This window comes from Juglans regia, chromosome 7 (assembly GCF_001411555.2).
Source record: "Juglans regia cultivar Chandler chromosome 7, Walnut 2.0, whole genome shotgun sequence".
Taxonomy (NCBI): domain Eukaryota; kingdom Viridiplantae; phylum Streptophyta; class Magnoliopsida; order Fagales; family Juglandaceae; genus Juglans; species Juglans regia.
The window spans coordinates 50,532,913-50,558,130 of record NC_049907.1 but is presented as its reverse complement, the minus strand read 5'-3'; the positions used below and the strand labels follow the sequence as shown (position 1 = coordinate 50,558,130).

At 37.5% G+C, this 25,218-nt stretch overlaps 4 protein-coding genes across 5 annotated transcripts; 2 read left to right on the top strand and 2 right to left on the bottom strand.

The window, feature by feature from the left end:
* The first annotated feature begins 219 nt into the window (after window positions 1-219).
* Window positions 220-7,292, top strand: LOC108986353 (actin-related protein 5-like). Of its 2 annotated transcripts, none has more exons than XM_018958938.2 (12): window positions 220-471; window positions 576-646; window positions 917-1,041; window positions 1,956-2,000; window positions 3,499-3,601; window positions 3,848-3,957; window positions 4,204-4,313; window positions 4,400-4,490; window positions 4,568-5,011; window positions 5,506-5,639; window positions 5,938-6,277; window positions 6,395-7,292. In XM_018958938.2, the coding sequence occupies exons 1-12, from the start codon at window positions 371-373 to the stop codon at window positions 6,896-6,898; spliced, it is 2,178 nt and encodes a 725-aa protein (XP_018814483.1). In that variant the 5' UTR covers window positions 220-370; the 3' UTR covers window positions 6,899-7,292. The 2 variants fall into 2 exon arrangements, with proteins under 2 accessions (XP_018814483.1, XP_018814484.1); XM_018958939.2 differs by having other exon boundaries at window positions 223-471; window positions 3,494-3,601; window positions 6,395-6,994.
* Window positions 7,293-7,591: 299 nt separating this feature from the next.
* Window positions 7,592-10,912, top strand: LOC108986354 (protein FIZZY-RELATED 3). Its single transcript, XM_018958940.2, has 10 exons — window positions 7,592-8,307; window positions 8,611-8,733; window positions 8,840-8,944; window positions 9,071-9,250; window positions 9,450-9,512; window positions 9,624-9,818; window positions 9,976-10,077; window positions 10,208-10,270; window positions 10,434-10,502; window positions 10,597-10,912. The coding sequence occupies exons 1-10, from the start codon at window positions 7,648-7,650 to the stop codon at window positions 10,648-10,650; spliced, it is 1,614 nt and encodes a 537-aa protein (XP_018814485.1). The 5' UTR covers window positions 7,592-7,647; the 3' UTR covers window positions 10,651-10,912.
* Window positions 10,913-11,974: 1,062 nt separating this feature from the next.
* LOC108986306 (ribosomal RNA large subunit methyltransferase E) lies at window positions 11,975-14,051 on the bottom strand. Its single transcript, XM_018958885.2, has 6 exons — window positions 13,917-14,051; window positions 13,698-13,784; window positions 13,535-13,597; window positions 13,264-13,365; window positions 12,448-12,679; window positions 11,975-12,332 (listed from the first exon to the last, which is right to left on the bottom strand). The coding sequence occupies exons 1-6, from the start codon at window positions 13,986-13,988 to the stop codon at window positions 12,208-12,210; spliced, it is 681 nt and encodes a 226-aa protein (XP_018814430.1). The 5' UTR covers window positions 13,989-14,051; the 3' UTR covers window positions 11,975-12,207.
* An 894-nt stretch (window positions 14,052-14,945) lies between these two features.
* Window positions 14,946-18,490, bottom strand: LOC108986374 (scarecrow-like protein 14). Its single transcript, XM_035692366.1, has 2 exons — window positions 15,563-18,490; window positions 14,946-15,461 (listed from the first exon to the last, which is right to left on the bottom strand). The coding sequence occupies exon 1, from the start codon at window positions 17,901-17,903 to the stop codon at window positions 15,672-15,674; it is 2,232 nt and encodes a 743-aa protein (XP_035548259.1). The 5' UTR covers window positions 17,904-18,490; the 3' UTR covers window positions 14,946-15,461; window positions 15,563-15,671.
* Between the last annotated feature and the right edge of the window lie 6,728 nt (window positions 18,491-25,218).

The window sequence follows — 25,218 nt, the reverse complement described above, 5'->3', positions numbered from 1 at the left end:
CACACATTCGTTTCCCCTCCTCTTTGGAAGGGTGGTGTCCAAGTTCGCTTCTTTATTTTTTGTTGTGGGTGGGCCCGATGGAGAGAGTGCGCGCCAGTTGATGTAGTTTGACATTATAAATTTGAAGAGATTGGGCTGGGCTTATATATGGTTTGGACCTCATTCTGAAAAAGCCGTAAGATTAGTTTCTGCCAACTCCCAGAGTACAAAGCGGTTCGAGTGGAACCCGCTCGCCGCTCGGGTCGTGATTAATCCGGTTCACGGCTGCTAGCCTGCTACTCTGGTTGCTTACCATCTTGCTGGACCTGACCTTCTGGCTTCCTCCACAAAACCCTAATTCCCCATTCGGATTTTGAGGGGAGAAACTGAAATGCCGTTCATTTCACGAATACAGCGGCAATCCGATTACAATCTCTTCCCCTCCACCGTTCCCATCGTCATCGACAATGGTGCTTCCTATTTCCGTATCGGGTACTCCCCAAAGAAACCCTAACCCAACGTCTATATTTATATATGTATGTAGGCACTCATTTTCGTAGGTCCTTATGAGTTAATATTTACTTTTGAATTTTCAGATGGGCCGGAGAGATGAACCCTCGAGTCATTTTCCGCAACATTGTTCAGCGGCCACGACATAAAACTACTGGTAACGTTTAATTCCAAGATTTTTCTAAAACTTTATTATTATTATTTTTTTCTATAGGGGACAAGCGATTTAGATTCTTAGGTTCTGTTTGGCTCATGACTGAGTGGCCGAAGAAAATAAAGGAGAATTTGAGCCTCTATTCTCATTCGATATTTCCTCCCTAAAATTGGTCTGATAGGTCCTGGTGAACGTCTTTCAATGTTTTCATTTATTCATCCAGGATTTTCTTCAGCGTGAAATTTTTTTTTGGGGTTTTGCTTTATGATGCAGGGGAAACTGTAACTATTGTTGGTGACCATGATCCTGCATTGTTGAAGTACTTTGACTGCACTCGCTCGGGGCCTCGCTCGGCTTTTGATAGCAATGTTGTTTATCAGTTTGAAATAATGGAATATGTAAGCTGGTTCTTCTTTCTCTGCTCAGTATTTCAGTGCGGCATTTCAAGTTTTATGAACATGGAACATAACACGTGTTTTATATTTTAATGTACTGCAGTGCCCTTTGCTCTACTTTTAGCTCCCTTTATAAGGAATTTCCTGCTTATCTGAACTTATTATTGCGCTTTCTTTTAAGAATCCATTTGCTTCCACCTTTATTTCCTGAGTTAGCCCACCTTTTTTCTGCTCTCTTCTTAAATAGAGAATCTTGTTTTGAGGGGTTAGTAGGATCTGCAGAAGGCAAAGTGATCAATAAAACAGCGCGAAGAAAACATGGGAAAGCAAATGGCGTTACTGCAAAAATCTTGCACTTTTCTGCAATCCATTCTGAAATATCGTTTTAAGTATTAAATTCTAAATTATTTTAGTAAAATTAATAAAATCTTCTTCACGACCTCTGATGGTAATATGGACTGAAAACCTTATAGAATAGAGATTTTGATCCACACTAGTATCTTATGCTCCTATTCACTTATACAAAAAAAAAATCTATCTGCCATGGAAAACCTGGTAGAGTCCCTGCACCATTTATTTTTAAGTAACTGACACTTGATTTAACAGTTCCTGTTCTGCATGAACCAAAAAAAATAAAAGAAAATGAACATGCGGCCTACGTGCTCTTTTAAGGAGCTCAGTAACTGGTTTGAAGTATTCTATTTCAAACCCATTTATAATTTGACCAATTTGTATGTTTCTTAAGTATTTCCCAGGCTGTGCATGTTATGCTTTTCGGTCACAAATACCGAAATGCACGATTTGATTATTGACAGATAGATCTGGAGCTCATTTTCGTCCAAGTTTTGTGTGTCTTTGTGTATGCATGAACGCGTGTCAAGAATGGTGGCCTCACAAATGTTTTCTTGCATCTGTAGATTCTTGACTTCGGCTTTGATCGGTTGGGTGCAAATGGTTCGGAGGTATGTCGAAAATGGACAAATTTGTATACACATTGATGCTGTAGGATTTTTATTGCAGAAGGCCTATTTCTCAGCAATTTTTTGGCTTGTTCTATGCTTTTCTATTATCCTATGGTTTCTGTTAAAATATAGAATCTGGTGATTGTTTCCAGTCCCACCGAGTGCTATGACCCTTTTTTTTTTTTTTGATCGGTAATCAAGAAGTTATATTCATAGAAATAGGCAAAGCCCAGGTACACAGGTAGCATACATGAGAAACACCTAATTAGAGGTTACAATAGAAAGTAGAAGGTCATGGACACTTCGTCCATTACACACTATGGCCCCCACCCATAAGAACAAGGACTTAAAGAAGAAAACTTTTAGCTCATCTGTTGTTCTCTCTTGATCTTCGAAGCTTCTAGCATTTCTCTCCTCCAAATACACCAACACATACATATAGGAATCATTCGCCCGATGGCCGCTATCTGTGAGTTACCATGAAGGCTTCTCCAGCTTGCTAGGAAATCCACCAATCTAAGAGGCATGACCCATCGTGAACAAATCATCCCACATGTTCCTGGCCACCTCACAGTGTAAAAGCAGATGATCTACTGATTCCCCATGTTTCTTACACATACAACACCAATCCAACACAATTACCCGTCGTTTCCTTAGATTGTTTGTAGTGAGGATCTTATCAAAAACACCAATCCCACACCAATCCACCTCACAGCTTGCTATGACCGTTAAGAGTAAATTTTTAGACTTGCTATTTTACATTGTGGTTTTCTATCGAGTTTGGTAAAAAACTTGCGGTTCATGGCCTTGGTATTTAGGTATTTTAAAATGAAGTGACTGGGTACTACGTATTGTTCTTTTAAAGGTTTCAAAATAATGTTAATCTGGATTTACAAATCTAAAATTTTATAAATTTATCTTCACCTATCCGTGGCATTTGGAGACCATTGGTAATGCATGGAGCAAACAGTGTATTCAGGATTTAAAATCAGCGCTAATCTACATGCATGATATGTTGTACAATATTTGTTTTTTCTACACTGTTCACTGCGTCTGGCATGGTTATTTATCCTAAATACTTTGTATTGCGAACTAGGTTTTGGATTTTTTATTTTTTATTTTTTAGTATTTCTTTTTACCCTACTGTTCCTTAAATTAGGTTTCCCTCCTATAGCCTAAGGAGATGTTTGGATTCGCAGGACATCTCAGCTTATCTCAACTCATCTCACTACTATTCAGCAACTTTAACTCACAAATCTCACTATTATTCACAACTTATTTCATTACTATTCACAATCCATCTCAACTCATCTCAACTCATCTCAAGTCATCTTCAAATCCAAACGTCTCCTAAGTTTACTTGGGTTGCACACTTGCACCCCTAGCATTTTAATAAGACATGGTATCTTAACTTATCAAAAGCGGTTTTGGATTTGTCAATATACTCATGGAATTCTTTTTTTACTTGTTTTTTTGTTACACTTGAGGGGCAGAACAGATTGATCATCCTGTCCTGATCACAGAATGCGTATGCAACCCCGTTCAGTCTCGTAGTAAAATGGCAGAGCTTCTTTTTGAGACTTATGGAGTTCCATCAGTAGGTATATCACCAACTATTACATAAAACTTTAATGGGCAGGCTCAAAAGCTATATAGCAGAGAGCATGGCCTTGCCTATGTAAACAATGGGTCTGATCAGTGGCCATGGTTATTTCTATTCTGTTTTATTTTTTTATGTCCTTGCACTTTCCTTTGGAAATACTTTGTGCTGGATCTGTTCCCATTTTACATCATTGATGTGTGTACTTGTGTTCTGATTAATCTGCCTTTTCTTTCTACTATCTCAGCATTTGGTGTTGATGCTGCATTCAGTTATAAATATAATCAACAGCTTGGGGTTTGTGATAAAGATGGTCTTGCTATCTGCCCTGGATTTACCACAACTCATGTAATCCCGGTATGCTTTCCTAGATTCGCATTATTTATTCAAGCAATGGACATCTTACATCAACATGCATCCCGAACCGATGTTGTCAAACATAACCTTGTTTTGGAGCATATAGATGACCCTGGTTGCAAATAAATGATGTATTAGTTTTTCTTGGGAATTCCCATATATTTATCATTTTGTTTCATCATCATTGGTGTTATGGTGTGTTTATGGGGTCTCATTTTATGCTGTGTTATGGCATTTGACTCTCAGTTTATTGAAGGAGAGCCAGTTTATAGAGGAAGCTGCCGAACTAATATTGGTGGATACCACATCACTGATTATTTGAAGCAACTCATTTCACTTAAATACCCTCATCACATGTAAGTGTAGAATGTGTTAAATTATGCTTCTATTGAGTCAGTCATGTTTGTGCAAAACTTATGATCACGTTCTTTAAATGCCACAGGGCTAGGTTTACATGGGAGAAAGTTGAAGACCTGAAGATGGAGCATTGTTATATCACTCCTGATTATGCTTTAGAAGCTCGATTGTTTCAGGTAAACTGCCTGGCTCTTTTCCTCACATTTCCCTTTTCAATCTCTGACAATAAACTATGGCATTGTTTTGGCGACAGAAAGGGGCCAAGGAAGCTGAAGATAAAACCAGGTGTTGGCAGCTTCCATGGATTCCACCTCCAGTTGAGGAGCCTCCTTCAGAAGAAGAGATTGCTAGAAAGGCAGCCATAAAGGAGAAACAAGGTCAACGGCTGAGAGAAATGGCTGAGGCAAAGAGGTCATCTAGGATAAACGAACTAGAAAATGAATTGCATGGTTTGGAATTTCTTTTAGAGCAGCTTGAACAAGTGGAAGAGGATGATATTCCATCTTTTCTGTCAGCAACTGGCTATCTCTCCAAGCAGGAAATAGAATCTGCCCTTCTGAAAGTTACTCAATCTTTACGAAAATCGAAAGGTGAACCAAAGGGTGACCAAGCCGAATCTGAGGAGAAGACAGACCCTGCTACAAACGAAAAGTTTCCTCTTGTAAATATCCCTGACAGCATGCTGACAACCGAGCAGGTATGCTTTTATACTGAATGGCTGCCTTGTCATTTTGAACCTTTAACTGGTTGTGCTTATAAGATGTAATCCAGCCTTCTGTCCCTCCAGACCAACAAGTGGCTAACCTGTTGTCTGCAATGTGGAACGAAGATTTAACCTGGACCTAGAAACAACAGGGAACAGATTGCATATTTTAATTATCAAGTCATCGTTACACACACCTACTCATATAGCCATATTCCCCAAGACCTCTACATTGCAAATTCTTTGTATGTTAAGTCTGAAGTTTATGCATAATCTATCATTTATATTTCTTAGGTCCTATTTTTGAGTATTGACTATTGTTTCTAAAATTTCCTGAATTGGAATGATAGAGTTTCTAATTGACACAATACTTGCAACCTCATGGTTGCAGCACTGGGTCGGAAACCTGATGGATAACAGCTCTATTCGTTTTTGTTAAGCTTTCTGATCTAATGGTAATCACTCACTTTGTTTTGGTCACATGACAGCTCAAGGAAAAAAGGAGGCAGTTGTTTCTTAAAACCACATCTGAAGGCCGGCAGCGAGCAAAACAGAAACGCTCTGAATCAGAATTAGAACTGGAAAGAAAAAACCAACAAGATGAAGAAAACCGCTTGTATGGGTGGGTCTCGGTTTTTTCTTTCATTTTTTCAATTGCAGTCAGGTGTCCAGGAGAAAAAGAGAAAATCTTTTCCAGTCAAAAGTAAATCTCCGTTATGTTAAGTTGAGTAGGGTTGTTAAGGAGAAGCAAGAGAGTAAAGAGGATAGAAAAGCACATCCTGCTGTATCTAAATAATTGATTCCAAGTATAACATTAGGTTTTAAGAAAGCTGGCTTTACTCGATGCATGAATAGTATTATAGATTCCCCCAAATGAACATACTTTTCTTTTTTCATTATTTGTCTATCTTTTTATGTAGAGAGAACCCGGAGCTTTATTTAGAACAGCTGCGTGTTAAATACAAAGAGATTTCTGAGAAGGTTGAGCAGCGAAAACGACTCAAGACAAATGGGAACCATACAAATGGAAATAATACATCTGGAGGTGTTGGTCGTGGTGAGAGATTGAGTGCAGCCCAGAGGGAAAGGATGCGCCTCCTAACGACAGCAGCCTTTGATCGGGGAAAGGGAGAAGATACTTTTGGTGCCAGGGATGAAGATTGGCAACTTTACAAACTAATGAGCAAAGATAACGATGATGATGATGACGGGCCAGATCAGGATGAAGCTGAACTCACTCGCATATCTTCCAGGCTCCAGGTCAGTTTTTTGATGCCATGATAGTATATGATAGTGATATGTATCTGAAACAACCTTTTTATTTTGGTATTTATTTTTAATTCAAATACAAGTCTCAATTGACCAATATTGTGGCAGGAAGTTGATCCTACATTTGTTCCCAGCTCAGAATTAGGAACCTCTCAACCTGTTGAAGTACCTCGTATCCGTCCTTTGACCAAGGAAGACTTCCAGATTGTTCTTGGGGTTGAAAGGTTTCGATGCCCAGAAATTTTATTTCATCCCAACTGGATAGGGGTGGATCAAGCAGGGTTAGATGAGATGGCTGGGGTCTCAATAAGGAGGTTGCCATCTATGGGCCAAGGTGTGGAGGAAAGACTGACCAGCTCAATATTTATGACTGGTGGGAGTTGTCTTTTCCCTGGTATTGCAGAGCGATTGGAAGCTGGAATTCGGATGATTAGGCCATCTGGATCACTTATAAAGGTGGTAAGAGCATTTGATCCAGTTCTTGATGCATGGCGTGGGGCTGCTGCTTATGCCATTGATCCACAGTTTCTGACACAGACTTTTAGTAAAACAGATTATTATGAGAAGGGTGAAGATTGGCTTCGCAGATATCAACTGCGGTACAGTTTATAGATGATTTGGTCAGGGTGCATTGATGTAAATTATCATTTAACGTTAGATAGATGACTCTGAAGTCAATTAAATTCTAGACTTAACTTTTGAAGTCCAGTGAGTGCATACACAGGCTATTGATATTTGTTCCTATCCAGTTCAATTCATGGTCTGATCCTCTAGTGTTTGTGCAAATAGTTGGCTTTGCTACTATAGATTCTCAGACCCCGAAGTTGCTCAATCAACTGAATTTCAAACCTTTGGATGAAAGAAAACTTCACTTTGGATGGGGTGCATGTTAATCTTTTCGGGGGCATCTTTTCTGAGCAACATCTGCTTAAAGGCCAAGTGGTGTGTAAAAATTAATGGTGGAGTCTTTCGAAATCTATGCGATGCAACATCTTTTCCCCCCCAATAAATGTGTTTATTTTTTTTCCATGAATACATAATTGTTCCCATTTTGGGCACCCTTCGCAATTGAAGCAGTTTGAAACCTCAACGGACCACGAGATCAGCCAACATAATCTATAACAAATAAATAATATACAATCAATTTTCCCAGAGAAGCTCCAAGCAATAAAATAATGAGACTGAGAGCAACGGCTAGTATGGCAACGGCTAGTTTGGCAACGAAGCACTAAAACCAGCTTGTACTGTATTATGAGCTCGATTTATGTCCAATTTGACCGTTGGAGAATGTTCTATTTTCACGGGACCCCCCCGCCTCCCTCCCTTTTCCAAGACTGCTCATTCCTATAAACATTGCCACCATGTACCGTTCCAAATCTTTCTCACAGAGAGAACCAAAGCCCCTAGAAAAAAAAAAAGCTCTCTTTGCTTCGGGAGGAGAGGCTTTCTTTATAGGGAACCCATTATCCATCGCAAACCCAAGATCTCTCAAGGAAGCAAAAAGATCAAATAAGACCCAGAAAATGGATTCACCCCAAGCGAGAAAAACAGGGCTTAATCTCCCACCTGGGATGTCCCAGACATCGCTGCGCCTCGAGACCTTTTCAGGTTCTTTTCGCGCGGCGTCGAACTTGGGATCGCCTCGAACGATATCGAACTTGTCTTCCCCCTCGAAATCGAAATCTTCCATGTGTAGTGACAGATTCATACCGTGCAGATCGTCGTCGAGGCTGCACACATTCGGGTTAATCGAGAAGGCGTCACCGGTTAAAGAAGGCGGAAACGAGGCATATTCGAGGTTATTGAGATTGGAACTTTTCGGGTCTGATTTTGGGTCTTTTTCTCCTGCAGGTCCTGGGTCGCCGATGAGTCCCAGCAAGAACATGTTGCGGTTCAAGACCGAGGTCTCGGGGCCGAATTCTCCTTTCTCTCCTTCGGTGTTGGGCAATGATAGTGGGTTCTCTTCCGAGACTTCTACACCTCCCAAGCCACCTCGTAAGGTTCCTAAGACCCCACACAAGGTAAGCTCTGGTCCTTTTAGTTTGTGACTGCCGGTATAACAAATAGCTGTGCAACTAAGCTGACAGCAACTAAGAAAAGAAAATTACCATGTTAGGCACGGTACAGATTTGAAATATTCTCCATTTGCTTAGTAACTAAGCCGACAGTCAACCCATTGAACTGAAGCACCGAAATGGAAATGAGTTTAACTAAATCTCATCTAGGCAGGGAGAGATGCAAGCCTAGAATTTAGTGGAAAATTTAGAAAGATCAACGTGGAGATTTTATAAGATTGTTGATCTTTGAAGGTTAAATGGTTGCAGGTTCTAGATGCGCCATCACTTCAAGATGACTTTTACTTGAACCTAGTGGATTGGTCCTCTCAAAATGTCCTGGCAGTTGGATTAGGCACCTGTGTATATCTGTGGAGTGCTTCAAACAGCAAAGTAAGTTTAATGCTACTTAGTTGGCAGCCGCCACATATTGAATAGAGAGATTGTGATATGAATGGGTTGCGTATTTCATTTTATTCTGCTGTTTTTTTCTCCTCAGGTAACGAAGTTGTGTGACTTGGGACCTAACGATGGTGTGTGTTCGGTCCAATGGACCCGAGAAGGTTCATACATATCTATTGGTACAAATTTTGGTCAAGTTCAGGTAGCTAGTTCTCTCAACTGCATCTGATCCTTTATTAATCGCATCTTAATAGGAGCCCAGTATTTTGGCTCAGTTAGTTTTTTATAGACCTGAGATTTAGCTAGTATTTTGGCTCCCTATTTATAGGTCTGGGATGGGACTCAATGCAAGAAAGTCCGAACCATGGCTGGGCATCAAACAAGAACTGGAGTCTTGGCTTGGAATTCACGCACATTAGCTTCTGGAAGTAGGGACCGCAACATACTTCAACATGATCTTCGGGTTCCAAATGACTTTGTTGGCAAGCTAGTTGGTCACAAGTCTGAGGTGTGAAGCTTTCGAAAAATTTCCTAGTAGCTCTTTCTATCAACTGAAAGCCCCTCGGTTCCAGCTACTTGGCATTGGCTATACAATCCTTTGTATATACAATTATTGAGCTTTGAATCACACATCCCATAATTCCACATATACTGGTTTTCTTTCCCAAGCCTTGCTATGCTCTTTTTGTAATGGTTCAATGCAACAGGTATGTGGGCTAAAATGGTCCAATGATGACAGGGAACTTGCATCTGGTGGCAATGATAATCAGGTATCAGCACATAGTTTTTTGTTGTTTCTTTTACACTTTACACTTGCCCTTTTTGGTGTCTTTCTGCACCCCTAGTCAATTACTAATCAAATGACTTGCTGGTGACTCCAGCTACTGGTCTGGAACCAGCATTCTCAGCAACCAGCTTTGAGATTGACAGAGCACACAGCTGCTGTCAAGGCCATTGCTTGGTCTCCCCACCAAAGCGGCCTCCTTGCATCTGGAGGTGGAACAGCTGATCGATGTATTCGCTTCTGGAACACCACAAACGGCCACCAATTGAACAGTGTTGATACAGGAAGCCAGGTAATTTTTTCTCTTTGATTTCTATACATTAAAATGCCAATAACTTTTAGGAAGAAGAAAGTTTCAAGGGGCGTAATTACCATGTTATCATGTGAAAACTTATTGTTGAAAGAATTCATGCGCTTATACTTAAATAGATTTTTTCCTTAACCTGCAGGTTTGCAATCTTGCGTGGAGTAAAAATGTGAATGAACTAGTAAGCACTCATGGGTATTCCCAGAATCAAATTATGGTGTGGAAGTATCCGTCAATGGCAAAGGTATTAGCTTTTCGGTCATAAATTTTCCACTTTCACAGTAATCTGTTGCAAATCTTGGTTTAAAATAAGCTTCAAAAGTTCTAGACAATTGAAGTGACTCCATTCTTTGGATTGAATTGAACTTTGACAGGTTGCAACTCTAACCGGACATAGCATGCGAGTTCTTTACCTAGCAATGTCACCTGATGGACAGGTATTTACATCCTTTCATTAATGCAATTTCTGATAACACATACTTGCAGGCAGCAAAAACACGTATATGCACCCAAGAACCAAGATCAAACATGCTTGCAACAATACTAAATATGTCATTGCTTTGTAAAAATAGTAATTTTAACATCAATTGCCTCCTGCAGACAATAGTTACTGGGGCAGGCGATGAAACTCTCCGGTTTTGGAATGTCTTCCCATCCATGAAAACACCGGTCAGATCCAAATCACAACTTGCCATATCATCCTCTGATCATACTTTGACTGCTCCCTAATACCCTCTTTCCCTGTCTCCTATTGTGTTTGCAGGCACCAGTAAAAGAAACAGGTCTTTGGTCACTAGGACGTACCTATATCCGTTGACACCCTTGCGCATACGAAACTAAATATTTTGCACAGGGAAAAAGGGGCTAATTTATGATGTATATTAATATGATACTGTAAATTTATCAGACACCAGACGTGCCGGAAGAATTGCTTGAATTCTATTTATTTCCTCTCTTTTTTGTTTTTTGTCTTTTTTTTTTTAACTTTTTTTTCTTGAACAAAGTCTCAAATCTGTAAAATGTTTCCTCCATATATATATATATATATATATACCCTTCAGCGGAAGTTTAACCTGAAAGTTTTAGTGCTTGTGGCATTTAACCTGAAAGTTTAACCAGTAAAAGAAACAGGTCTTTGGTCACTAGGACGTACCTATATCCGTTGACACCCTTGCGCATACGAAACTAAATATTTTGCACAGGGAAAAAGGGGCTAATTTATGATGTATATTAATATGATACTGTAAATTTATCAGACACCAGACGTGCCGGAAGAATTGCTTGAATTCTATTTATTTCCTCTCTTTTTTGTTTTTTGTCTTTTTTTTTTTAACTTTTTTTTCTTGAACAAAGTCTCAAATCTGTAAAATGTTTCCTCCATATATATATATATATATATACCCTTCAGCGGAAGTTTAACCTGAAAGTTTTAGTGCTTGTGGCATTTAACCTGAAAGTTTAACCAGTAAAAGAAACAGGTCTTTGGTCACTAGGACGTACCTATATCCGTTGACACCCTTGCGCATACGAAACTAAATATTTTGCACAGGGAAAAAGGGGCTAATTTATGATGTATATTAATATGATACTGTAAATTTATCAGACACCAGACGTGCCGGAAGAATTGCTTGAATTCTATTTATTTCCTCTCTTTTTTGTTTTTTGTCTTTTTTTTTTTAACTTTTTTTTCTTGAACAAAGTCTCAAATCTGTAAAATGTTTCCTCCATATATATATATACCCTTCAGCGGAAGTTTAACCTGAAAGTTTTAGTGCTTGTGGCATAATTCTAATTATTTTCCTCTTTTTGGTTTTATTTCGTTTGAATTAAAAGGACTCAAATCTGAGAAGTGTTTCGTCGATGACTAAAAAAGTGAATCCCACTATTAAAAGAATAGTTTTTTTTACACTTTTTTAAAAATAAGGTCCATTTTTGTCCAAAATGGACAAAAATGGACCTTATTGAATCACGTACACATGTTGAATCACGACCAATCTTGAATCACGTACACATGTTCCAGAACCCATCACTAAAAAAGTGACATATAAAGGAACAATTTACAATTGGCTTCGTATAGATTTAATCAGAACGAACTTCCAATTTCTAAGTTAAAAAACTTAACAGGGCTTACCAGGTACCAGTAAACTGAACTTCGAAGTACTTCGGGAAACAAAAAAACAGTACGATTTGGCATCTCAATCTTCTTAAACTTTGAATAAAAATTAAGAGTGACTGCTCACAAATATCGCATTGCAGGTTATAAAATCCTAAATATCTCCCATAACAATGACGGAAACAAAACATGATTTCATTGCGCCTTCCAGAAATCTGGGTTGCCTGCATCTGCGCAAGAAGCAAATATTGAACCAAAAAACTACATCCTGGCATGCGATTGCAAACCTTGACATATCAAATAAATTTCTCTGGATGAAGATCTTGTAGCTTTAGGCCTTAGCCATGACGCCTTTCTGAAGAGCGGCTTGCATATCCGGCTGAATTCTGCAAGGGAAAAAGACCAGGAAAAAAATGTGCCAATGAATCAGCTGGAAAAAAAAAAATATATATATATATATATATATATATATATATAACTGCTTGTGAAATAAAATCCAACCTTGCACATCTTCACTTTCTAAAAGCTTTATTACAAGGTGGCCCCCTGCGTGCAATAGACCATTACTATCTGTATCAGAGGTTGAACCATCCAGTTTATCATCCGGTAACGCAGCCCCACCAACAGCCAAATCAAGTGCTCGCATCCCTAACTCAACTGATAAAGCTGCATCCCTTGTTGTGATTCCCGAAACTAAGGGACACATATCCGAGAGTATTACAGAAAACCCTTTCTGCACAATAGGCAAACAGATCATCTGCATCCCTGCTCTACACACACCCACAGAGATTCCAGAAATGGTTTGCCTTGAGAGAAAGTAAGATTTATCGAGTTGGAAACTCAAAGAGACAATGTTCAAATCCTTGACTGGAAAAAATAAAAACCCTCTTTTCAAACTTGAAAGGATACCATGAACATGGTCTCTTAACTGAGGTGTCTAATGTTTCAGAGGTTCAAACAAAGGCAACAAGGTTAAATGATAACCTGAGAGGCGAGGATTGGGAGCCTCAAATATTTGAGAGAATCAACTACTATTCCGTGCTGCATGGTAATTAAGCATTCTACAAATTAAATTACTATGAAATTCCGTTAGGCCCCAAACTAACGAAGCAAGAGTAGATGCATAGGAGGATGGTTTCATTCAATCTCAAGGAATCCTAATGAACACCCACCAATGTTGAACCAGTTCTACGGTTATTAAGGAGCCCAAAAGAAAGTTACTCAACTACAGGCCCTGCCAACACTAATTGTGTTAACCTCATATCCCCAAAAATATAAGCCAATTAGAATCGCATAGTGACTTCCATTTTATAATACCTGAGGAGAGAGTGCCTTAACTTTGTCTTTGGTGAGGTTCATGACATCGGCACAAACAGTTTGAACCCTCGCATCACAGTGACGAGAAGGAACCTTCACCTTCTGCTCTGCATATTCCATATTTCACAAATTAAAATTACAACCCACCAAAAAAATAAAAATCTTTCTTAAAAAGTAAATTCTTTTACCAACAAACCCATTCATATCAATGTGCTTCGGGAGACCAACACAGAACAAAAACTAAAAAGAATCAAGGAACTAGAAACGACACCTTAAGATCAATGCCCACAACAACCCCACCGCTTTTAAGCGGACCCAAACTCTGGCAAGCTACCTGCAGCATGTAATTGAAGCCAGACCACTATGAAAACCATCACAAGGAAAGACAACAAAGATGCCCTTCAAAACCCATAAAGCAGTTTCGAATTCAAGACCTGAAGCCAAGCACCAGGGGCACAGCCGAGGTCAAGAACGGACGAACCGGGTGTTATAAGTTTGTATTGCTTCTGCATCTGAAGTAGCTGTTCTTGCCCCATCACACAAGCGCACAGGGAGAGACGAGAGAGAGAAGTAAAATTAAGAGTGAAAAGCGGTAAAGAAAAAGAAAAGAAGAAAGAAGTGTAAAGTGGAGCAGAAGAGGGAGGAAGAAGCACCTTGAAGGCAGAGCGAGCGACATAGCCAAGGCGTTGCGCCTCTCGGTAGAAGAAATCGGGTGCCCCACTCATTCAGTGTCCTTTGTTCTCGCAGTCTAAAACCCTTTGGGGTTGAATTGGAAGGGTTTTGCACTATTCTTTGCTGATCAAGTAGTCCGGCGTTTGATACTTGTATCGCATCATATCAATATTCTGATGGGCCACAGCCGAAATCAACCTTTCTCAGAGAGTCCTCTAATTGATTTGCTTCGGAAAGAGAATGGCCCACTTTTCAAACATGGGTTGGATGGGTCTTTAAAATAGGTCTGCCTTGGTACGATAAATATAGTTGGGCCTCCTCCTACATCCCTCGATTCCAGGCCTCTAAAGTTGATGGATAACCTTAATTTTTTATTTTTCGGAACAAGATGGAGCTGGAGGACCTTAATTTTTTTTTTGATTCATTTTTGAGAACGAAGTTTCGAATTTGAGACCTCCATTTATTTTGAAAGCTAGGAGATAAGACATACAGGCCTCCAGACCTTAATTTAAACGTAAGCAAATACGTACAACAGATCATATATAAACTTCACGTTGGTTCATTCATTGTTGTTGTTGAACGTGAAGTCAAATATTTCTTTATTTTCATTTCGTCTTCCCATCTCTCAATTCTATGACTTTCAAATTGAATAATCAATGATCATTCCCCATATAGCTTCTCTTCATCACTCTCTCTTCTGTTGGGTCTCGACTCTCCTCCTAATGACTCGATCTCTTATCTCGTTGTTAGGAACGTAGTGGGGGTAGTTCTGACGTCCCAGTAAAATTATTAACATTTCTTAGCCTCTTAGCAAACTCCAGAATGCGAAGAGGAAAAAGAAATAATACAGAGAGAAATGCAAAACGGGAACCAAAGTTCAACAACTCGGGAATGGATGCCCACTTCACGAAAATTTTATTCGCATATTTCGTTTTCTGATTAGTAAATGACAGGCAAATTATACACTACGAGATGTTCAAAAATAAAACAAACAAACCATGCACTCTAAATATGAAAACAATGCACTTGCCATTGAATTGATACAAACACTGTCTATGAGAAAACCAAACATATTCCTCCAATAACGAGATTAGAAACAATATAATGAAATACCATTGACGTCTGGATACAAATGCAACCCTATGAAGTAGATGATCAGTTACTGGGAAATGCCAAGCAGTGCCGGCAAGAACTTCAAACAAGAACAACGAAGATTTCTTCCTTCCTTCCTTCCTTCCTTCCTTCCTTCTCTCGTAGATGTTCTTCAGAATCCACCACATTTCTACAAACCTGCTAGGCGGCAGGGCCTAAGCATGATCCCTGTTGATGACTACGGTATTTTAAAACTATTTCCTTGCTGAAGCATTTTTGTCAACTAAATGCTTGAGATACAAGATTTCTATGAGCAGGTGAGGTAAGTGGTGCACTTGTCGTTCTTCTAGAAATTATAAGAATGTTTCTTCATCCTACAATTGGAGAACAGGTCTTTCATAGCGTGATGACAAGCAGGCCGTAGTCATACTTTCCTACATGACAAACACAAACATTAAGGTACTAGTAAGAAAGAGAAATGTACATATTTTTTGGTGACTCAGAAATACACATTTTAGCCAGAAAACTTCAGTACCTCGACTTCTGGCATCAGAAAAATGAGAAAAAGATGCCATAGCACACGGGAGCAAGTCAAAGAATCCTATGATCTTCACCTTCAATGAAAATAATTAAAGATCATGCATCTAACCAACAGGTCTCCAGGAAGACAGTGCATAAGTAATTCGTCCCTTCCACCCCTGCAGAAGCCACTCACCATCTTCATCAATCAGAAAATCCTTATGGTAAGACTTTTTGACCCTATCCTTTGCAATGTTCACAATCTCCCGGTTCAAAGGGAGCGGCCTAAACCCACACCTCAAATTCCGCACCTGCCACTGCTTATATGTCTCTGGCCTCTCAATCCTCTCTGAGCCCTCACATGCAATGACATTCATTGCCTCTCGCCCAAAGATTTCCCTCTCAATCAGCAGCCTCTCCTCAATCTCACGACGCACATTAGTCTCAAGCATATCAAACAGAGTAGAGTAGTGGAAGAGAGCCTCACGGAATCTTGTGATAAAGAAGGGTGCACTAAAGGCCCCATTCTCAATGCCTTGTAAGAAAACATCTGGATTCATCTTCCTGATCAGGTTTAAAACAATATCTCTTGGACTCTCTACCACCACCGTCTCATCAAGTAGGTTTCTTAATCTGTACATACAGTTGACAACAAGCACCTCGTCATTCTCAAGTTTGAGATCCTCAATTTGGATGGTGTCCCACTTTTGAGCTATTGCATTGAACTCGAATGGAACATTGAAAGTCTCTGCATATTTTGCTAGGCGGCACCCAGTCTCCTCGACCCTTTCTGCAGGTCTGAAACCAGGATGAGGAAGATCAATCCCAGTAATTCGAAGCTTAGGAGGTCCACCAGGCCTTGACGAGAGACGTTGTATGAGGCCAGGCCATTGGAAACCATAAAGAATACCAAAATCAACTATATGGAGCCTTGTTGCTTTCTTGGCTAAATTCATAATTGTCTTATCTGAAAAGAAATTTGAGAGCCTCCTAAAGGGACATGCACCAAGAAAAAGATGGTAAGCTTTTAAAACATCAGCAGCTGAAGTTGGCCTGGTAATCAGGGCAGTATAAATCTGAGTACCTGAGCCAGCAATGCGTGCCTCAAGACCATTGGCAAAATAGTGGGCTACTCTCTGCATCCCATCCCCAGTAGGAGAAGAATGCTGCCTGATCTGCTTTAGTAGCTCATTAGTGCTCTTCTGGTCATTGGTTGCAACAGCTTGTGCACAAAGTGTCAAGAGAGTTCTCAAATCCACCACATCCCTTTTACCTCCCTGCCTCCTTCCACGGGCCCTTCCACCATTCGACCCTTTGGACCGACCATTCTGCCGCACATTCATGCTTGCCCCGTTTTGCAAAGCTTGGCAAAGCATAGATTCACCCTTTCCACCGTTTAGTAAAACCATATCAAACATTTCCGGAGTCACAGTTGATTCAGAATACACTGAGGACTGCTTGTTACTCCTCCCTCCATCGAAGTTCACATCCACGGGATGAGGATTCTTTTTTCCCCTCATCCCATCCAAGTGCTGACTCTCGTGCTTCTCCTCTGCCTTAGCTACCACATCCTTGGCATCTTCCTTCGACTTAAAAAACAAACTATTACTCTTCAAACCAACCATCGGACCATTTCCATTGGGAAGAAACTTGCTTGCCTCCTCAAATCCTCTTTTAAATTGCATAGCAGAATCAGTCTCACTAAATATGTCAGGCACTATAAGAGTGCTGACTGGGGAATCCGCAAACCCATCTGCAACATTAGTGCTGTGAGATGAGCTACAGGATGATTCAGAGGTAGGCTCCAAAACAATATGTGATGAGTTGGGCTCACCCAAATAACTACTCCACCGAGTATCTGCTACGTTTTTACCTCTAGTACTGCTAGTACTAAATTCAAAACCATTTCTATTTAAATCAAGACTTTCATCCGGGGTTTCAAGTTTTTGATCAACATAAGGTGCCAATCCATGATCGGGTGTCGGAGGATACTTCTCCCCAAGGACCTCGTACAACGATTTCTCGGTGGCTTGCAGCGCCTCCTGAAACATGCAGGCCTTCTCTTCCATATCCTCTTCCATGAGCATCTGGTTTATGTACCTCAAAGCTACATCACTAAAATCACATTCCTCATGCAAATCTCCCCCAGAGTTCACGCTCGAAGTCGATTCCAAATTACTAGGTGTTGGATCAGGTGGCAGCGGAGGAATACATGTATGATTTCGATCAACAAGGGTATTATCCATTTCGAACCTCCTGATAAGATTCTGATTACACGACTCCAAAAACGTCTGATCACCTGCTTTTAATCCTTTGGTAGAGCCATAGAGTCCTCTCGAAGATTTATCCATGACCATCTAGATCGTAAGAAACATTCACAACTCTAATACCCAAAACCCAAGAAGGTATACCTCAATAGAATCTCACAAGTTACAGTGCACTTCTGTTTCGAAGCCCAGAACTAAAACCCAGATAAACATGAGAGACACAATAAAAAGTATATGAAATTGGGTCAAGAAAATTGCCAACTTTGAGCAATAAATCGCATCAGAAGCATAAGTTTAACTTCATTCAATTACCAAAAGAAAAATAGGTTTATTATGGAATCAACTAAAATGAAAGGAAAAAACAAATGGGGATAAAACAATAACAATCAATATACAGTTTCAGGCCACGACTGTATCAAACAGTATTCTAATAAAACTGGACAAGTAAAGGGTGATAATTTTCAGGGAAAAAAAAAAAAAAAATCACTTCTTGCATAATAATTCAGAAGTCTGAGTAGCTGAAATATAAAGATTGTGAACCTGAGCCAGGACCACGGGAGAGAGAAGCCTCCACTTTTGAAAGAGCCGAAAGTGGGGGCTTTTTTAGACGAAACAAAATTAATACTAAGGGAGGCGGGTTTTCTGGGGGAGGGTGATGGCTGGTGAGGATTTGTGAGGATGGGAACAATCTCTTAAGGTAGGGTTGCCTGATTTCTGCCAAGAAGATTCTTGCTCATTTAGACTTGTTTGGATTCGTAAGTGATCTCAGCTCATCTCAACTCATCTCACTACTATTCAGCAACTTTAACTCACAAATCTCACTACTATTCACAACTCATCTCATTACTATTCACAATCCATCTCAGCTCATCTCAAATCATCTTAAGTCATCTTCGAATCCAAACGTCTCCTAATTAACGCGTATGCTTGCGGAAATTTTCGGTTTTCCCACCCCGTGCGTTTGAACGTGGAGATGATAAAATATTATTATTATTTTAATATTTTAAAAAATGAAATTATTTATTATATTTTATATTGAAATTTAAAAAAATTATGATGATGAGTTGAGATGATTTTAAGGTCTAAACAAAGACTATTTGACGAGTTTGTAGTTAGGTCTGTAAATGAATCAGTCTGTTCGATAACCCGCTCGATACTCTCTTGATTAAACTCAAATTGAACTCGGCTCGTGAAAAAAAAAAGTTAATTCGAGAAAGCAGATATATGCTCGATTTGTAAATGACACATATCTAACAAAACTCTACTCGACTCGGTTAAAGCTCTTTAAGGCCCGCTCATTTATGCTTGAATCGACTCGTTAGCTCGACTCGATTAAAACTCATTCATATATTGATAAATATATACATACACACATATATATATACATATATATGTATAAACTAATAATATAATCATATCACTTTTATAATTAAATATATAATATGTAATCTAATTAGTTATGTCTATGTAGTGAATATACTTGATAGGTATATTTTATAATTTGTATAATAATTAGTCGATAAAATTTGATAATTTCATATACTAGTATGTGGGAACCATATATGAAATAAATATATACTATTATATTAAGTGTATTTATTAATAATATATATAGGGATATAATATATTGTTATTTTGGATAAATTTAACTAGTTAGATATTAATTATTTATAATTTTTTTAAATTTTATAATTCAATAGAGGTTCTACTTGTTAGTTGTATAAATTCAATATTAATTAATTTATTAATTTATTATTATTATATCTTATTCAAAAAATAAAAAAATAAACAATTCGAACTCGAGCTCGAACTCGAGTTGAGAGTTAAGCTTATCGAGTCGAGCTCGAATAAAGAATAAAAACAAATCTTGAACTCGAGTATTTTGAGTCGAGCTGAGCTCGGCAAGCCAAAATCCGGTTCGGCTCGGCTCGACTCGATTACAGCCCTATTCGTAGTATTCTCGAATTCATGTAATAAAAAAAAATAAAATGAATCTCTATGAGTATCCTTATACGAAAGAAAATAATAATAATTTGACTGAATGCTTGTCATTTTCTTAATACTTTTTTTTTTTTTTGCAATGTATTTATTTTAGGAAATAAAAAGAGAAAAAGCCTATAATCTATTTGTGCGGAACAAATAAAAAATAAAACAAGAAGAGGAAAAAAAATGAAAATATGATGCCCGTCATATAAAGTAAGAGGAAAAATTTTGTAGAAGGTAATTACATTAATATTCTCTCAATTTCTATGAAAAATAAGGTAATGTCTTTTAATGATAAAATTAATTTGTTTTAGAAACATAATGACCAAAATATATCGTATTTTATGTTAAACGAATGCTATATATTTTTTTAAGTGTACGTAATAAAAATAGTCTTCTTTCTAGGCTAGGCTAGAATCATGTGTGCAAGTTTAATAATATTTCCTGCATGTGATGTTACACTATCACCAACTATTAATTATTCGTAATTTACTAATTGTATATTCATCCTGGAAACAAAGAAGTGAAGAACCTGGAAGCCATAATCAGCAATTAAATCGATGTGCGTATTCAGTGATGTAGTGAGATGTGCGTATTCAGTGATGTAATGAGCAGCAATTAATTTAATATTAAAAAGTATACTCCTAGATAATCTTATTAAATACTTTATTTTTATTGACAGTATAAATGATTCAACTTGAACTCTCTTATATTCAAATATTTTTTTTTATTATAATATAATACATGCTTGATTAGGAAAAAAAAAATTTGATTACTTTTGAAAGAACTGATCAGTTTTAAATGACAAGTAAAAAGAACTAAATTCATTACTTTTGAACATAAAGTTTGTCTCTCACGGATCTTTGAACATGCTCTTTTTTAATGTAGTTTGATCAGTTCTTCACGATTTGATGATCCCCCCCGCGAGTTTTTTTTGGTTGAAGTCTTTGTATCATCAATTAAGTCCATGAGTACTATGAATCATTTCAAAACAACACATGATGTTAATCATGTTGTCATGTTGATTGATACTATGCATGGTTTCCAATAAGCTCACATGTCACATGTGGTTCGTGGACAGCCAGCTAGTTCATTGGTGGAGAACGTATAAACATCAAGCTAGCACGCCGATCGAGTTGCTGTCCCATGACGTTCTTTGAACAAAGACTTTAGTTCCTTGGAATTATTAGGTCTTGAACAAAGACTTTAGTAAGTACTGCGGAGACATGAGACAATTAAACTATACATGCAAGTAAAAAACATAAACATTCAAAAAAAACAAAGCCATCAGAATATATTAGGTCCACTATATGGCATATTCTTTCGCGCGTAAAGATACGTAACACTCACGGTAACAGTAGTATAAACAAAGAAAAATGATATCCAAAGGACAAATCCACTAATGGCCTTTGCATGCAATGTGGGATTATAAATTTATAATGATAATAATAATCAGTTAATAGAGAATTATACATTTCGCCTTGCATGATCAAGAAATTAGCTGATATTTTAAGCAATGTCATTTTTTTTAGAGAAAATATATTTATAACCGTGAATTGTGCAACTGTCGCATAATTGTTTTGAAAAAAGTAAATAAAATATGAGATCCACATAAAAAAATTATTTTTTTAATAGTGAACCCCACTTTTTTTCAAAACGATTACGCATTTCACGGTTATATATAAATCAAATTACTCTTTTTTTTAATTGTCATTCTTAATCATAGTGATTATATATATATAACACATTTTAAAATTAGATTGTTCATTTAAGTTATTGACATATATATGGAAATTATTTTAAATACTTAGTATAATTAGCTAGTTAATTAGTATAGTTAAGAATTATAAAATTGAAGGTTAATAATAATATTTATCATTTTTAATATAGGATGGGGAGAAATTAAGCCAAAAATAGACGTGTTCATGCTAGTACTAATTAATTACCCTATTCATCCGCATGATCATGATGATCAGCATAATGACGATCGACTATAACCAAGCAAGCATGATTCATGAACATCTATTAATTATCTTAACAAAGAAACGAAATGATTTTATTGAGAAATTGACGTCTGTCTTATTCTATCTATGAGTTAGGTAGTCCGAACAAAACAAAGTCTATAAATCTTCTTAATCTGTTTATGTTAATTAATCGCTACTATTTTTTTAGCGATGCTTTGTCACAAAGACAATGATGTATATATGATATTTGAAACTAAACTGATCGATCAACTGGTCGTCATCATGTCCTTGTCTGTATGCAGCAAGCATGCCTTCATGTAAAAGATAGACTTTCATTAGTCATATGCTCGGGTTAGGAAGTGATCTATCCTTTTCCGGCTAATTACCATATTCTCCTAATTGCAAGAATGTGAATTTGACGGTCCGTTTAACCGTCCATTCATAATCTTATATATCTTCTTCTGGTTTCATTCATAGCATTAATAGTGAATTACTGGTTATACTTTGGTCAAAATTTAGCTAAAGAATTCACTTTTTTCATTATAGCTAGTCAGTTTTCATAAAACACCAAATAAAAATTAACTCTATTAATTAATCTCTATTTCGTTAAAAATTTATTTTTATTCTTTATTTTTATTTTTTTATTCTCGCGCTAATTGTGATAATTATTCCTTTTTAAAAAATACACAAATTAACATACAACAATGCAAAAAAAAAAAATAGTCTAGATTTTTATTTGGGATAGGGTCCTTGGGTTTCTTGTTTTGGATCTCTAATTATAAAAAGGCCAAGCTTATTGAGTCTAGTCTTTAAATACTTGCAGAATAATAGACCAAAAAAGAAATAGAAGAACAAAAAGAGGGAGAACAAAGAGAAAAAGAACTTCCATGCTAAAAATATTTGTAATAAAATAATAGTAAAAATAAATAGTCAGTTCCACTGGCCATATTCGGCCAGCCCAAATAACCAACAAGAAAATAGCTGTAGATTTAACTAATTTGATGCTTGCTGTATTTTGAACTCACGAGCCAAACTTTAATTAGATTTTACACTTTGTTTAGTTTACTACAAATGCTATCATCATCCTATAAAATTATCTCGCTGAATAAAAAGCAATGATGTGAATTCGATTTGATCCAAATTATATATGTTTGATCGCTCACTTCTATTTGCAAATAATGCAAACGAAGTTCCTACCACATAACAGTCAAGCTAGGTTTAGATATCAAAATCATTTCATTTTATCTCATTTCATTGAATTATTACAATTTTATCAAATTTTTAGACAAATATAATAAACAAATCAATTTTTTTAAATCTCAAAATAATAATAATATTAAAAAATAACATTTTAATAATATTTTATTTAATTTTCAACTTTTATCTCAACTCATTTCATGTCAATTCACTATCCAAACCTCATCTCAATCTCTATACTCTACTTGGCATTATCCTATGTGATAGAATAGAAAAACTCAGAATCGATCGGGCCGGGTGTTAATACCATTTTTACACCGGTCAATAGGAACTCAACACAAGAAATTTATTTGTCTTACAGTAGATTCTATCTTATTGAATCAACTCTACTCCTCTCCTTGTCCTCTCCCCTCCAAACTTGTAGTCATCGTCCATTTCCAATTGTTTTGGTTTTTTTCTCATTGGGAATCTGGGACTAAAGGAAAACCAAACCCTACTAGACACTCGAGCCCCGCCCTCTGAAGCTCAAACCCCTCCCTGCTACTTGGTAAAAGTTAATGCCAATAGAGAATCAAAATTGCACTCCACAAAGAATCAAAATCTCACATCCACACTGTTGGTTTTCTAAGAAAAACCTGGTACATGTATGTCAAACAAATGAAGGATACTCAACTATATTATTTAAAATAAGCACAAAAGAAATATTTGTTATACAACAAGGGAAGAAATGGAGTTGGAATGTGGACATTGAAAGGGGGAAACATCAATTTGCATACGAAATGTGGACTCTGCAATTACAGCTGGTGAAGCGGCGGTACGCCGGTACCTTGGAAAAAAAAAGATCTGCAGATGGAGATGAGATTGCTCTGGATCTCTTTAAGAGCCTCTCACAACGCAAGCAAAAGTAATTTCAATTACTATAGAATTAGAGAGAGAGAGAGAGAGAGAGAGAGAGAGAGAGAGAGAGAGAGAGAGACCATTTTCCTCAACTTGCAATCTGATTGTTTTGGTTTTTTTCTCACTGGGAGTCTAAGACTGAAGGAATAGAGACGGGGAAGGAGGCCGACGAGGGTGGGGGAGGATGAAAGAGAGAGAGAGAGAGAGAAATCGGGCACACAAAGGGGAATACAAAAAGAAAAATGTGATCTGCTGCATGTGGATCTATTCGCTATGTTGCTGAAATCTATATGTGGCAGGTGCTCATTCGCTGATGTAAAAATGGGTATGACACCTGACCGGTTCCAAGCGCCTCCCGTGATAGAAATATGGAAGACGATACTTTTTTTCAAAGCAACTTTAAGGCCCCGTTTGGATGTTGGAAGATACTAAAATCAACTCAGTTCAGTCTAATTTTAAACTGAGTCTAACATTCAAATACAATGAAACACCCAGTTTCCAAATCACTAAATATCACTAAATATCATTCAACTTAAAACCTCTTTACAAGTGGGACCTACAACTTTTTTCAACTCAACACCTCTTTATACGGGGAACTCACAATCTTTTTCAACTTTCTATAAATACATCTAAACTTATCTTAATATCTAAACACTTCTAAACTTATATTAGGTGGACCATACAAAACTCACTCTACCATTTCAACTAATTACTATTCATATAAAACTCAATTCATCTTAACTCAATTCAACATCCAAACAGGGCTTAATTTCCTTAATGGGGAAAGCGAAAATTGAAAGTACATATAAATTTACCAAAGTTATGCAAATGGGATGCCAACCTCACAAAGCCAATCAACATCTAGTTAGCTATTTAAATTATACGGTGAGATTTATTATAATTATAAAAATATGACAAAATGAGTAATATTGATGTGTTTGATGCATCAATAAATTTTTTTATAGTCAATAATGACTGGGCCAACCTCCCATAGTTACGTTATTGTGGCGACCTCGATCCCTACGTGTGATCTGGTGGAAGTCATGACATCGGGATGATGACTATATGGATCACGCACCCCATCGCCATATGCTTAGTGTGTGCAACATAAATAATTGTAACAAAAAAATAAAAGGCAGTCAAAACTAAGTACCATAAAGATTTAAACCTTACAACCCAAAAAGTATATCCTCCAATAGGCTAATACAGTCATCCAACTGAAAATATAAATAAAGCGGTAATAAATCCTACGACGAAAATGGAAGAAAGAAGCTCCAACAATCGCTCATTCAGTGAAGCCGGTCCTTCTGGCTCAAACTCTCCCTCTTCATCAAAGACTACTGTAGGTGGAAACACCACAGAGA